We start from the raw sequence: 15585 nt of genomic DNA on the forward strand, positions 1-15585 counted from the left end.
AGATTTCTCTGATACAAGGTGTCATCTGAGATACTTCACAGTTAGTCCTGGTAGTTGTTGTATAGACATCCTTTGGGAAGTAAGTTGCAGTTCCTTGGATTAATATTGGAGTTTCATGTTACTTTTTCTTCTCATAGTCTCAGAGTTATGAGTTTCAGGGAAATAGCTGGTTTTCTGCATGAAAACATTCACAGAATTCATCAGGAATTATGTGAGCACTTGTGAATTGCAGCTTTCATTTTAAAATAAACAAACAAGCAAACAAACAAAGAGTTTCTAACCATCCTAGAAACTAGTTGTAGAGAAAAAACATACATGCCTAGGAGTCTCTACATTCAGGAAAAAAGAATAAATGTTGGATTTTTTTGTTTATTTAATAACATGATTTTAGAGACTCATTGCAGGATTTTTTTGAATACAGGGCATTGGCAGAATGAAGACTCAAACTACAAACAGATTTGAAAAATGCTTTAGACAAAAAAAAATCCCTACAATTTTAATGCTGTGAAAATACTAAAATACTGTTTCATTCAGGAATAATAAGAATACTATTCAGTTGCAGAACTGATCACTATGATTTTCAGCTGGATTTATTCATTTGGACAACCTGCAGTGTATATTACTTCATATCTTTTATATCTTCCCATAAATACAGATAAAGGCAAAATAATTCATGCCAGACAATAAAAAAGTTATCTGAAGGCATATTTAGATGGATAAGAAAAATTAATTTTTACATCTGATAAGATTAGAGAGTTCAAGCAATGCAGTTTTAGAACCATAGTCTAAACAAATAGATATTTTTTTTCTAAATAGATAACAATATTTTTTCTAAAAAGAAAAATATAGAAACAAAAATATGAAAAGTACAGAGAATATGAAGTCTAACCATTGGAAAACTTTCTGAAGTAATGAGAAACTTGAGAGTATGGCTGACAAACGAGTAGTGGACTAACAGACAGGAAGTGTGCATTCCATCAAACGATGAATGGAAGTCCACAAAAGATATTTTTTATTGGATAGAGGAGCATATGCAGAATGAGAAACATCCTAATATATCATTTCTAAAGAATAAGCCCAAGTAAGTGCTGAAGCTTGTCTCTCATGAATACCCTGTAATGGCTAAAGTAGGTTTATGCACTGTTTAGAAAGTAAGCACAAGAGGACAATTCATGAACACAATATGTAGTGTACAGTGTGTTTCTTTTAGATGCATGTAGTCTCTGGCTTCATGTTGCTGAATTAAGAGTAAAACCAGTGGTTATGCTAAACACCTCAATAAAGGAACCTCTTAGGAATGGCTCAGCAAGGCCCAGTGAATCTGCATTGTGGAAGAGATGACGTTAAAAGCAGCCTCTGGACCCTGATTAACTGTGTGTGGTGGGCAAGTGCCACACAGGAGGTGAGGTTCTGATGGGTTTGAAGAGCCACAGTCTGTGGAGTCTTAAGTCCTGGCCAGTCAGAGAAGCAGTCAGCCAATTCTCTTCCACTGACCTTCCTTTAGTGTCAGGAACTGTCCTTGGTTGGCTGTTTTATAGATACACTTACATATATTTACGAACATGATGTACTTAACGCCCCAGGGTATCAGTGCTTGCGGGGAGGAAGCACCCCCACTGTCAGGACTCCACTGTAACCATGTTCTTGGGTATGCTCAGCTCTTGCCGAAAAGGCTGTTGTGCTGAAGGTTTCAAACATTACTGGATATTGTGTATTTCCATTATTAAATTTGATTTTATGATTTCACAATTAATGGCCTCATAACAGCTGTATATAAAGTATCATAGGACAATAAAATCTCCAACTTCATCTCTGCTGAATATGATAAACCTGTGTTATTTCTGCTCTAGGTCAGCCAGAGTTGGAGATTTTCAATGATAGGAGCTACATCACATTTCCTAATGTCATACTGGAATCTACATTACAGTAATTTGAGCTTGGTACTTCTCATCCTGTCCATTGCTGAGACCAAGAACAGACTAGTTCCTTTCTGTAACAAACTGTAGACTTGAAAATATTGTCATGCTCTTTCCTGCATTATGCAGCCTTTTCTGTCTTATGCAACACAACCCCATTCAACCTTTTTTATAGGTCACTTTTCTCTAGAGCTGAGTCTTCCATTTTGACTGGCTCCTTTTGGATTCTTTTCAGTTACCTTTATCTTTCTTGAAACCAGGCACACAAACCTGGATGTAAGATGTCCTACTTCTGACAAGTTAAACAGAAAGTTGTGCTAAGATCTTTGTAGACTACCATCTGCAAGAATTCATTGTGTTGTCAACATTTGTTGTTGTGGTTTTGGGAATTTTTTTTAAACAAACACAGAGACTTCCCTTTTATTTCTTTTTTTCTAAAACACTACTAACTTAGCTGTTTCCCATTTTGTACATGGTGTTTCTTCTCTTCATGTGAAGAATCTTGCACTTATCACAGCTCCTTAGTGGATTCTCTAAAATAAAAATACTGTCCAAAAATAATTTTTAATTCTAAACCTGTCCTGCAACATAGCTGTAGCCCTCATTACTCACCTTGTATGGAGATTTAATAAACATATTCCTACTTCTGTGTCCAGGTTATCAGAGTATTCCAGGTGGTGCAGCTGTGATGAAGTTAAAAGGTGCGTTGCTTTTAAAATGTTCTGAGGCACCACATATGCAGTCTAGGTAGTCTAGACAAAAATGTTTCTGAAGAAGCTAATAGTTTTTAAGCAAATCTTAGTTTCATTTTGACTCATGAGACAATCTTGATGTTACGCATTCTGAAGAAGGAAACTGGCCAAAACCAATGGTTTTGCTACTTTTTCCAGCAAAAGCCTGGGTGCCACTAATCCAAGAATGATTAAACTGGGGATACAGACAGACTAGCAAGAGAATATTGAGTTGCAGTTCGGTAAAAGCTGTCTAATCCTTGAAAGTTTAAAGGTCAATATTTTTTTAAAATTAGTTGTGGATATAGACATTGGACTTGCAATGCTTCACTAGAACCTCACTTGCAGTACCTGGTTGCTTTGTGCTTTGAGAAAACCGAGTTTACCAGCTATGACTGTAAAACTCAGCTAAACTGAGCACCTTAAAAACTTTGTCCAAGGTTTTAAATGATTCAGGATTTCAGGTCTTGCAATTTTTATCTGTTTCTTGGAAACCACACAGTAAAGGGCTGAAGTTATTTGAAGTATATGCAATACTTAGATCTGTTAATAGAGATAGTTAATGTACCCAACAAGGAAAAAGGTTAGGCCTCTCCTCTCAAACTCTTACAATTTGCCTTAATGAACAGAAGACTTTTTGGAAAAACACACAAAAATAATTTATTTAGATATATTTTGATAAATCATCTTTCCTAAAAAAAATTTGAATACACTGTGGTTTTTCAGTCAGTCAAGGTTCTTTTGTTGTTTACTATGATCCCCTGTGTGTTTTCATAGAATTGTCTCTCCTCTTTCTTCTTGAGGCAAAAAAAACCCCAAAATAGCTTTGCTGGAGGAACAAAAAGCATTTCTTCGCAGAATGAAGAGAGAACTAATCTGGTTAAATTCAACCATCTTGTGGGACTTAGACTTTAAAAACTTATAGAAATGTTCCAAGTTTGGCATTTAATATCTATGAGTTTTTAGGAAGGCTGGTTCAGCTATTTCAGTTACTCATCATATCTCTCTGAAAGCTGAGATTGTTCCCGAGTATAGCCAAAGTCCAACACTGGGGACAGGCGATGCATCTGTTGAAAGCAGCTGCATGGATGCTGCATGTTGTGCTATTGCTAGCACTCCTTTTACTCTGGATTCTTTGTGTTGCTTCTGGAAGCTAATTATGGGTTTTATTTACAGTTGCCTCCTCTCTTTTGAGTTATCCATCACTGCCATTTGTTGGCCAGGAGGGCTTCCCCATCTTTCTTTATCTTTTTTTTCTTTCCCTTCCATGTGCTGTGCCTTCCAAAATCTTTAAACTCAGGCTGCCTAGCCCTGAAGCCATTTCTATTTTTAATCTAATTTCTCCTCTACTAGCCCAAACATCCCTGTTATTTTGTCTTAAGTCTTCAGTTTCTCCCTTCAGGAAACTATTGTGTTGCTCTCACTTTCCCTGAATACTAAGAAAAAAAGAAATCTAATCTATAAATGTATATGATCCAAAACCCTTTGTCATGGACCAGCCATCTTCCTTCACTGATCTCTTGCTCTTTGTGTATTTAAGTTTCTGTTTTACTTATTCAGTTTTTATGTATTTTTCCCTTATATTTTTTAGATTTTCTTGTGAACAAGATATTTCTTCTGATTTCTTTGTCTTTGTACAGACATACTTTTCTGTACAAAGAAAAATTTAATTAATTTTGTTTTTCCTACCATGTTTCTGTTTATTTAGTGATACCCACTTAATAGGTGGCTTATGAGAAAGTCCTAATTACTGTATTCATTTACTGGAAATTAAACACGTACATATTTCTAGAAAGTTCGTGACATTTTTATAGCTCTGTCACAGTACAGCTCAGTCTGATTTGCTGGCTTCTGTTGACACTACCTTTCATATTAGCTCTTGTCCATTTCTCATTCTCCTTTGAATAATAGCATTTAGATTACTTTGCTACATGAGATTTAATGAACTAATGTGATGACCTTTTTTTTCTCCTGAGTTTTTTTTTTATATATATATGCTAAAGTGTAAAGGAACAGGAGAGGGTTTTTTACCTAATCTGTTTCATATGATGCAAAGCACAAATGAAACTCTTAGCAACATTATCAGAAATTTCAACTGAAAAGAAAACCAGCAGTCTTATTCTTTGGAAGGTCTAGGGCAAAATTACATGAGGAAAAAAATATAGGTCATATGGGCCGAATGTTTTTGGAGCCATGCTGTGGCAAAAACCTTGGCCTGAACTGACCTGTGCTTGGCTATGTCTCCAGCTGTATGTCTTTGCCATTTTACGAGGCCTGAATACTGATTGTTGAATTAAGTGTTAAAACTGACAAATCAAGGTTCCAACACCACAGAATACATAGTAGGAGTTTCCACATTGACCTAGTTCTCACTCATAAGGTCTGGATACCACAGTCACTCCACTGTGTTTCCCTCACTAGTGTATTCTTTTAAGAAGAAGCCAGTCTCCTTTACTGTGATATGACTATTTAATACTCCCAAATCCCACTTTGTTGACTTATGCAGCCTCTCCTCATTTCAGGCTCCCTAGCTACACTGCTGCTCCTGCTTATTTTTATGGAACTACAGTAGATTCAGCTGTGGTAGGATATTTCTTCTAGCTGAAGCATTTATAAAACCATAGAGAGTGGTTGCATTAAAATGTCTGAGCAGATTTTCACTGCAGAAGTAATCAAAATCACTTGCTAGGAGTGAGAACAAACACAAACACCCTGAAACATGCTGAAAACCATGTTAAATAGTCATGGTTGATGTTTGCTGTAGATCAGCCTCAGTAGACTAACTAATATGTTTTCCATTTGATATGATTGATTTAAACTGAATTCTGAACCACCTTTAACACAACCCTTATAAATATATTTTTTCCAGTTTAAACCTGGATTGGGTGTACAGTTTCTGGTATACTGTCTTGGAAAAATTTCCTTCTTCTCATGTCCTCATGTCAACTGCATATTGAGGAAACTTCATATGCAAAACAAGTAATTTATATGCAATGTGACATGGTTTGTGTTTTACTAAGTAGCCTGTCTACATTTTTTTCTCCATATAAGGAATATATACTTTGAAGCATCAGATTTCTCTGTTTCTTACCCATGTTCCTAGACTTCTTTTTCAATGGATTTAACAGTATCTTTTGGGAGACCTCAGAATAAATCAGACTGAAATTGTCTTTGATACAAGAAGGCCCTACTCTTAATGAAGTCTGAGCAGGTTATGTCAGTTTAATCAAAGACTGAATTTAGTCCCACAGTTTTGTTGTGTCACTGGCACACTGTACCTTATTTTATATTTGCAACAGCCAAGACCTGGTTTTGGAGAGGTAAAAAAACCTCCATGGTGAGACTTGTTTTTCAACAGCAGGTACTTTGGAAATTTCCATGCAATGTAGAGTTTTAATATGAAGATTCGTTAGTATACATCATGTATTTGTTTGGTTTTCAGTGATAATTTTGTTTGGTAAATCTTGGTTCTTGCTCTTTCTCACAATATTTACTAGAAAATTTAAATATGAGAAGGGGTTTGTCCAGCCATCTGGCATCCTCTGAAGTAAGAAACCCTGGCTGTGGAGGAAAGGCAAATGAGTAATGTAGAAGCAACTAGTTAGCAGAGTGCTTGCTTTGTATTTGTATTTGTCTAACAGTACACTAACCTGTAGTTTATGAAAGAATAGGAGGTTAGTTTTTAGAGATAGTATTTTCCATGAGCTGTAGAGGGAGAATTTATTTCAGTGTGGAGAATACTATCTACGAAACTGGAAAAAGACCCATTTCATTTTTCTTTTAGGGAACTTGATTGTAATGTTAGTAGTGTGTTCAAAGAAAACCTTTGCTTTGATCTGAATGCTGTACAATGACTATTAATATGATATTTTTCCTCAGAAGTTGCATTAATCTTCTGTAGTCTTGTTTCTCTTGTATCAGACAAGATTTTGAGGGTAACAGTGGCTGCTTGCTTCACTGCTAATATCAGATAGGCAAATATTTATCAGTTTCATCCCTCTTGGAATGCTTTGCTGAATATGTGCATCTTTGGCAAGGCTAACTTTCCAAGCAATGAAACTAATCTTCGTACGAGACTTACATAATTATCACACTGTCATCTCTGTTGAACTGTAGCCAATAATTGCTTTGTATCAATCAATCTTTTTTTCCAAGTTTCTCACCAAGACATAAAGTCTGGTGAGAGCACACATCTCTTATGAAGCTGCTCATGAAGACTTGTGCTTGTAAAGTACTTCAGTCTCAAAGGGATTTTCTGGGAAGTAACATACACTTGGTCTGAGCAATGAGCTCTGTGTATGTGAGAGAAAGAGAGAAAATGGAAAAAGATCTGAGAAGGGGATTTGAAATATGAAATCTTTGGAGCTTTTCTGGAACCTGGCAACTATAAGGAGATATTTTACTTTCAAGGCTTGCAAACTCTCAAAGACCACCTGTGCTGAGTTTCACACTGCTAATTCTGTTGACGTAATCTTCTTTAATGAATTGGCATGATATAATAATCTAATTTGGCCAGCAGTGGTGATGGTAAGTGCAGTGAGGAAACAGAAATCAGGCCTTGGAGAGATGGGGAAGGGACATGAGAATTCTAAATCTGATTACCAGTTACTTTGAAAATTTTAGCTGATGAAGTCTGAGCAAATATCTACCCTCACTTCACCAAGGCTTTCGACACTGTCTCTCACAATGTCCTCATAGGCAAATTCAAGAAGTGTGGACTGGGTAAGTGGATGCTGGGATGGATTGGGAGCTGGCTGACCACAGAGAGTCGCTATCAGTGACACAGGGTCTGGCTGGAGTCCTGACACTAGTGGTGTCCCCCACAATTCAGTATTGGGAATTGTTTAACTTATTCATCAATGACTTGGCAGAGACATCCTCAGCAAGTTTGCTGATGACACAAATCTGGGAGGAGCAGCCAATAGCCCAGAGTGATGTGCAGCCCTTCAGAAGGGCCTTGACAGGATGGAGAGATGGGCAGAAAGGAAATCCAGTGAAGGCAAGTGCAGGGTTCTGCACCTGGGGAGGAGTAACCCCAGGCACCAGCACAGGCTGGGGATTGACCTGCTGGAAAGCAGCTGTACAGGGAGGGACCTCGGGGTCCTGGTGGAAACAAACTCTCCTACATGAGCCAGCGATGTGCCCGTGCAGATGGGAAGGCCAGTGGTGTCCTGGGGTGCATTGGGAAGGGCATTGCCAGCAGGCTGAGGGAGGGGATCCTGGTCCTCTACTCAGCCCTGGTGAGGCACATCAGGAGTGCTGTGTCCAGTTCTGGGCTCCTCAGGGCAAGAGAGACATGGAGCTCCTGGAGCAGGTCCAGTGGAGGGGAACAGTGATGATTAAGGGGTTGGAGCATCTCTTGTGAGGAAAGGCTGATGGAGCTGGACCTCCTGTTCAGCACTGAGAAGAGACAGTTGAGAGGGGAAGTCATCTGAAGTGTCTGAAGAAGTATCTGAAGTGAGGGTGTCAGAGGATGGAGCCAAGCTTATAATGTGTATAGGAGTGATGACATTTGCTTTGGCAGCAATCACTTACTTAGTAATTTTAACAGGTTCAAAAATGGGCATTTTAATATAGCAAAAGAACAGGTAACATACCAAATTAGTGGTTTTACCTACAGACCAGCAGTTACTTAACAACTTTGGTGTTGGAGTGAAGATACAGCTGAACATAACTTACCACATTAGGGCACTGACTAAGAAATCTAAGAGTGCTTGCATTTATGTGCTCTTTAATATTAGATAGAACAAAACAACAAGTACATTTCACTTGCTTTTAGCATCAGTGATGTTACTAGAACTGGGTGCCAATCTTAAGCCCAAGTATTGTTACAGGCTGATGTTTAATTAGGAGGGATTCAGAGGAGTTTCTTTAATGCTTAGAAAACCTGTCTTCCATCTAGGAACTGGTTTTTAGGTTTTTGCTTAAGATCAACTACTGTCTTTATGAGACAAGAGAGTAATGGGATCCAGATTACAGTGTACACAGTAAAAATAAGGGGGAGGTGGGTGTGGGAGGTGGTCACTGTTCTGACCCATTCACTTCTAGTCATCTATTGCTAAAGAGTCCATGCCAGGCCAGCTTCACTATCCAGATTTGCAAATATTTTTAGTGGCTTATGAGATAGTTGTTCTTGCCTATCAGTAAGACAGGGTTATCTTGGCTAATCATAACTAAAAGGAAAGAACTATTTCTGTCTTGATACTGTCCATAATTTTACTTTAGAATCTTAATATTCTAAGTAATTTCTTCCTTTTTAATGCATGTTTGTTTTATTTTTTTTTTTGTTGGGTTTTGACTTCTTTTTTTTTTTTTTTTTTTTTTTTTTTTTTTTGTATAGGGCACCAATGCCTCTGCTCTGGAAAAAGATATTGGCCCAGAGCAGTTTCCAATCAATGAACACTACTTTGGATTGGTCAATGTGAGTACCATTTTGATGTTACTTGAAATTTGCTTTGCTCCTTGGTTTTGTTTTGTCTTTTCTCTCCCCTACTCTTATCAATTTTATTCTAATGCAGGATTGTCTTTTTTTTCTTAAGTGCTGCTCATGTTGCAATTTTAGGCAAAGTAGGTTGCAAAACTGTATCAGATATTTGAAGATGGCTTCATACACCCCCAGAGAGAACAGTTCTATTAATATTTCCAGGGATTAGAACATACACTTAAATAAAATTAAAAGTCTATTTTAGCTGTGAAATAGGAGGGAGGAAGTGATTAAAGTATGTACAAGTTTAGGTACAGCATTCTGCATTGGCGACTCTTAGGAGGAGCTTTTTTATTTGACCAAGGAGAAAATGAGTGAGAGGAGTGTTTTAATCACTTGTTTGTTCCCATAGAAATTATATAGATATACTAATTTTTTCCACTGAAAACATTAGTCATTCTGCCACTGAGCAGTAAGATAGAGCCCTGATATGGAAATAAACTTAATGAATTCCATTATAATAATTATTTTTCTTACAAGTGGAAACTTTGTATGCTAGTTAATTTAGAGCACCATAGTTTTTTCCATGAAGTGTCATGGTGGGTGTGGAAATATACTTCTACTGCAATCATGTGGCAAAATGGCTGGTTTGTGACAGTGACAGGAGTCAGAATCTGAATGAACAGCTAGTTTTGTTGTGATGCACAGAGATTAAGTTTGTTTTTAATTTTGCATGGCAGTTTGGGAACACCTGCTACTGTAACTCCGTGCTGCAGGCATTGTATTTTTGCCGGCCATTTCGGGAAAATGTATTATCATACAAGGCCCAACAGAAAAAGAAGGAAAACCTCTTGACATGCCTGGCAGATCTTTTCCACAGTATTGCTACTCAGAAGAAAAAAGTTGGAGTTATTCCACCAAAGAAATTCATATCAAGGTTACGAAAAGAGAATGGTAAGTGTAAAACTGAAGTCCTCTAAGGTATTCATGCATTGATCCAAAAAGTATAAATAAATATTGTGCAATGTGATCATATTAATCAGAAATACAGGTTAGATTTGTAAATTGATTTTAGTACTTTGTGGGGTGTATTATTATTTTAGTATCTGTGTATATGTTATTATGCTTTAAATAACCATAGCAGATTTCACAGGCTCCCAGTGGTGTGCGAATTAGTGATGTTTTCACTGCACGGTGGGGCAGACCTTGCTGTAGAGTGAGCTAGGGCTGGGAATAGGGTGACACTGCTGTAATTTTTTAATTGTTTTTCTTTGTGGAGTATGGCAGAGGGAAACACTGAAAGCAGCTGGCAGTATAGAAAATGTGTGACCTAGAAAGGTTGCAGACACCACCTACTCCAGAACACCCTGGAGGATAAGGAGCTGGGTATGTGGGGAGTGGTCAGTCAACTACACATCAGCTGCTGCTCTGGTTCATGGAAGTGGTGGACACAGTCCTGCCTTGCAAAGCATCAGACCCCTTTTGACCATTAAGTTGGCAACAGAATATACCTAATCTTCTAAGGGATACAAGGAACATCTTGAGATAGAGAAGCCTGTCACAGCTCCATTTTGGCCTGCATTCATATCGGTGTGGATGGTATGCTTAGAAACAGAGGGGCTTTGAATGAAGAGACAAAGTATGAGCCAAACACCTGGAAGAAATTGCTTCCTGGTGACAGCATATAAATGGGCAGATTGTTCATTTCAGAGCAAACATTTGAAATCATGAAAAAGTTAACTCTGAGTCATCTAGTGATAAATCCCCCACACTGTTTGGGATCATTTGTAAAGACTGGACCTTATGTTTTCAGCTTTTTTAAATTAGGGCTAGAGTCAGTGTGTATTACCCTGCTTTTATGTCCAGGCTAGACACTACAAAGCCAAGGGTTCTGTACAATATTTTCTGAGGAAATCCATGTGAACTTTTTCAGGAGCAGGGGGATAAAAATACACATTTCTGGTAACACACATTCTTTTTTCTTTAACTTCATGGGCAAGTTAAGCCTTTACTGGAAAAGTCTGTACTAAATCACCACTGGGATATTTTCCCCTCTTTCTGCAAGCATTTAGTATTGAACAGGACAAGTCTTTTCTCCTCGGACTTGTGTGTGAAAAATGAGCTTTGTTAGGTGGTGGTACTGTTACTACTTGAAGTGAGTTAACCTTGACTGGCTGCCAGGTGTCCACCAAGTCTGTCTCTTACTCCTCATCTCAGCAGGGCAGGGGGAGAAGAGGAAAAAACCTCATGAGCTGAGATTAAAGTAGTATAATGAATAAATAAATAAATAAATAAATAAATAAATAAATAAATAAATAAATAAAAATTACATGCAGAAACAAAGGAAAACCAAAGGAGATTTATTCTCTACCTCCCATCAACAGATGATTTCCAGCTAGCTACTACCTGGGACAAAGGGTCTTGGCATATGTAGAAGTTGGTTTGGAAGATATATATCTTAATAAAGAAAACCTGCCCATCTTTCTATTAGATTTTAGTGACAAACATTAAGTCACATGGCATAAAATATGACTGGCCAGTTTGGGTCAGCTGCCTCATCTATGTCCCCTTCCCAACCTCTTTCACATCCAGCCTACCAGCCTTTGGGCAGGATGAGGGTTGGAGGGACAGCCTTGATGCTGTGTGAGTGCTGCTCAGCATCAGCTGAAACATTGGCACATCATCACCACCATTTTAGCCACACCTACAAAGCACAGCATCCTGTGTTGGCTACTGTGAGGAAAGGGAACTCCACCCCAGACACTGTACACAAGTATGTGTCAGCATCCAATGGCTTCAATTTTCCCAGCCGTGTGGCTTACTGTGATATTCCTAAATGTCTGAGGGACTTGGAATATATAGATGGAAGTCAGTGCTGACTTAAGTTAGGCAGTAAGTGTCTAGTGTAAGGAAATAATTCAGGATGAGTCATGCTCTTGCTTTCTTCATTGACTGTAACGGGAGCCTACACAACCAACTCCAATGAGTGTAACTCTCTAGACAGCTAAAGTTAGGTGAGATGAAGCTTTCCCCCAAAGTGGCTTCATTGAAGCCAGGGTGACTGGCTGCAAAACTGTTCTTTGGGATGATTCCAAATACCTTGCTGAGCAAGGGCCAGTACAACAAGTATTTGGGAAAAAAATAATTTTCTTTCATGGAGGAAAGGATATTCAGCTGTACAAATCTTGACTCTCTCCTTCACAGATCTCTTTGACAACTACATGCAGCAGGATGCACATGAGTTTTTAAATTACCTGCTCAACACCATTGCAGACATTTTGCAGGAGGAGAAGAAACAGGAAAAGCAAAATGGGAAACTGAAAAATGGCAACATGAATGAAGCTGAAGAGAACAATAAACAGGAACTCACCTGGGTGCATGAGATTTTTCAGGGAACACTGACTAACGAAACTAGATGTTTGAACTGTGAAACCGTAAGCATTGGGATAGATTTTTTTTGTTGTTGTTGCCCGTTAATAGATAGATACATTTTGTATATATAAATACATGAATCTTTTCAGACATCTGAGAATTGTGGATATTCCTGTAGAATTTACTTCTTGAAGTGAGTATATTCTTTTCTAAAAATTTATTTTCCTAAGCATTACTTGGCTAATCTCTGCCAGGTTTTGCTGTTCTAATATATATCTCTACAGTTAAAATCCTTGCTAGAGAATCAATACCTTTTCTTATCACTGTAACTTTGAGAGAAGGTATTCACATCATATTCATATAATAAGTAAAACATTAAGATGAGTTTGTGTTAATTCCATCTTAAGAGTCTGACAGGTATACAGAGGAGGTTCATTAACAAACTGTTTTCTTTTATCTCCCTAATATTTTCTAGAGGAAAGTTTAAAATCTTTTATATTTGAGCTGTAAGTAAAAAGTAATTTTAGTTGGGAAGCCTGATTGCAAGTCTCCAATTGATTACTGTCTTTTTTAAGCACAAGCTTCTATTGAAAGAGAAAAGAAATATTTTTTTCAAGTTGTTCTTGTCATATTGCATGAAAGAGTAACACAGACAGGAAAAAAAAAATCTCCTTTTGGAAGATCATTGACCTTGACCTTCCATAAAGGTTGGAATTAACATTACCTAACCTTTGCTTGGTAAAACAAAGTTGATAGGCATCAAGGATGAACTAGTTTTCTCAGCTCCTGCAGATGATGGAGATTATGAAGGAGCTTTTGCAGGAAAGTCTCTCCATCTGTTTCTAGGCTGTTTCATGAAACAAAGTTTTTAGCAGTATCTGCTGTTTTGTTCCATACAGCTCATCCTGACTCCATGGTGTTACTAAGCCATTGCAATTGTTGGTGCAGCAGTGCTGAGAACTGGGCCAACAAACTGATCTGGCCTAAGAACGATGTACTTTTACTCAGATCAGTGCTGCTACTATGGGCTTCCCCAAAGAAAACACAGCTTTAGATTAGCTGTATAAAGATAGGAGAAGGTGCCCAGAGAAGGTATCTTCAGACAGCAAGCTGAGGTTTAGACAACTGAAGTTTGATGAGATAAACTCTACCCAGGTCCTCCCAGATGTGTAAAAGAATGTAGTCTGATATTTCTAACCATAAAGAATAGCTCTGTATTCCAAGAGAATATATATGGCTTTTCAAGGGACTTGGTCAGAGGGGCATGGTGAGGAGAAGAGATACCATGATAGTCAACACAAAAAAAGATGTTGGAATAAGTTTGGAACACGCTTGTATAAGTGAACATATGAGAGAGATACTGAAAATTAATTATTTAATCTATTTCAATTATAAAACCTCACGTAATAGTAAGTTAAAATAAGTGAAAGGTTAGAATTATTTTTTTAACTGACAAGCTTCTCTTAAGAGTTGTGGCTTAATTCTAAATCAATATCTAGTGTTTACTTTGTAAAACTGTGGTGAAGTGAGGATGTGTCCTTGGGTAACAGCATAACTGCACAATTTCCTACTTATAATTCAAAGTGATGAATCTTTATGGAAAATTTAGCTTGTCTGTAGCTATCTCTGAATACAGAAATATCTTACTGTTCAGGATATTTTTCCAGTTTGTTTTCCTTGGACTAGTGTAACTTGAAATCTTAGGAAAATAGTAAAACAGATTAAAAGTTATTCCTTTGCTAAAATATTCATAAGTAGTACATGAAGAATTATTCTGATTTCAGCAGTTCTTATTCTCACCTACAAAAGAGTGCAGTTTGAATCTGGTTTTCCAGCTACCTTTAGTTTTAGTCTATTATTCTAGCTCTAAGTAGCTAGAATAATAATTCTAGCTCATCTTCCCTTCCAGTAAATATTTGATGTGCAGAAATCAAGAACAGCATTCCTAGCTTCTTTGAGGCATTCAGATGAAGCACTGTATTCACCAAGGACTTTTTCAAGTGCACTCAGTGTGTCTGACAGAACTCTAGTTCCAGCTGTGGAGACATAATGTTCTCTGAAGTTTTGTTGCTTTATCTCTCAAGTTTTAGCTGTATATTTATACTGCAGCTGATTGCTGCCAATTTTGTGATTTCCTGTCTTCTGTGGATCAAATCATGTCTCAGAGAGGATTTTTGTTTGAAGAACAGTTCATTTCATTTGGGTGTGCATTATGCCTCTGCACATCTTTGATAATATCAAAATTAATCCAGCCAAAGGTGTTTCTCTGCATTCACTAGGCTTATAGGACCCCTGTTATAACACAAATATGAGCTCAAGGTGGTACACAGCTATCACATTCACAGAATTGCAAAAATCTGAGCATGAGGAACTTCTACCTGAACAATGGATTCATCCCCTCACAGAAGTTCTTTATTTGGGCTTCACTATTCTCCCATCTGATTTAGTTGTTTTAAGGAAATGCAGTCATAGGAGGCAAAACAGGGCATGTTCAGGAAACATTTCGTTAAAAATTTGTAATGAATAAGACTGAATTCATACGCAGTAAATAATTCTGCTGTTTTTTGACTCAGTTGAAGTATTACAATAATTAGCCATTTGGATGATTTTTTTGTTAATATTACTTCACCTTTGAGATTAAACACTCAGTGAAGAATAATTTTCAATGCAAAAATCAGAATCTGTCATTCTGAAAACATTTGGACTTAAATTTTTTAAATAAAGACTCTTCATTATAATTTTTCTCCTCTTGTTCTGTCTAAAAAAAACATTGGCATTATCAAGATGATTTTGCAAAATATTATCACTGAGCCATTTTTGCCTTTAATCTTTTAAATTTTTTAATCAAAATATTGACCAGGAACAATATCCAATGGGGAAATGTAGCTGTGTCAACCAGAAGTATAAACCCATCCTTTTCAATACTCACCGGAGAGAAAAGATAACATGGTTAAGTATGACTTTTTTGACAGAAACATATTTGGAAATTATCTTTATTGCATCTTTAATAGTGGAAATAATTTCATAAGAATAAAATGTGAATGCATATTGTAATATGTTACACAAAAGGTAAACAAATTTCTGATAACAAAAGAAAGTAGACTGTTACAGAACAAGGAAACATATGTAATGCACCAATCCC

The 15585-nt window shown here is 37.2% G+C and overlaps 1 protein-coding gene across 1 annotated transcript in view; it reads left to right on the forward strand.

Moving 5' to 3' along the window:
* Nucleotides 1-15585, forward strand: part of USP46 (ubiquitin specific peptidase 46) — a 34977-nt gene that overhangs the window by 4141 nt on the left and 15251 nt on the right. The window contains exons 2-4 of the mRNA XM_058837953.1: nucleotides 8988-9068; nucleotides 9812-10025; nucleotides 12276-12505. Of these exons, the coding sequence (XP_058693936.1) occupies nucleotides 8988-9068; nucleotides 9812-10025; nucleotides 12276-12505 (525 nt within the window). The remainder of the gene's footprint in view (nucleotides 1-8987; nucleotides 9069-9811; nucleotides 10026-12275; nucleotides 12506-15585) is intronic.

This window comes from Poecile atricapillus, chromosome 4, assembly GCF_030490865.1.
Source record: "Poecile atricapillus isolate bPoeAtr1 chromosome 4, bPoeAtr1.hap1, whole genome shotgun sequence".
In the NCBI taxonomy this organism is placed as follows: domain Eukaryota; kingdom Metazoa; phylum Chordata; class Aves; order Passeriformes; family Paridae; genus Poecile; species Poecile atricapillus.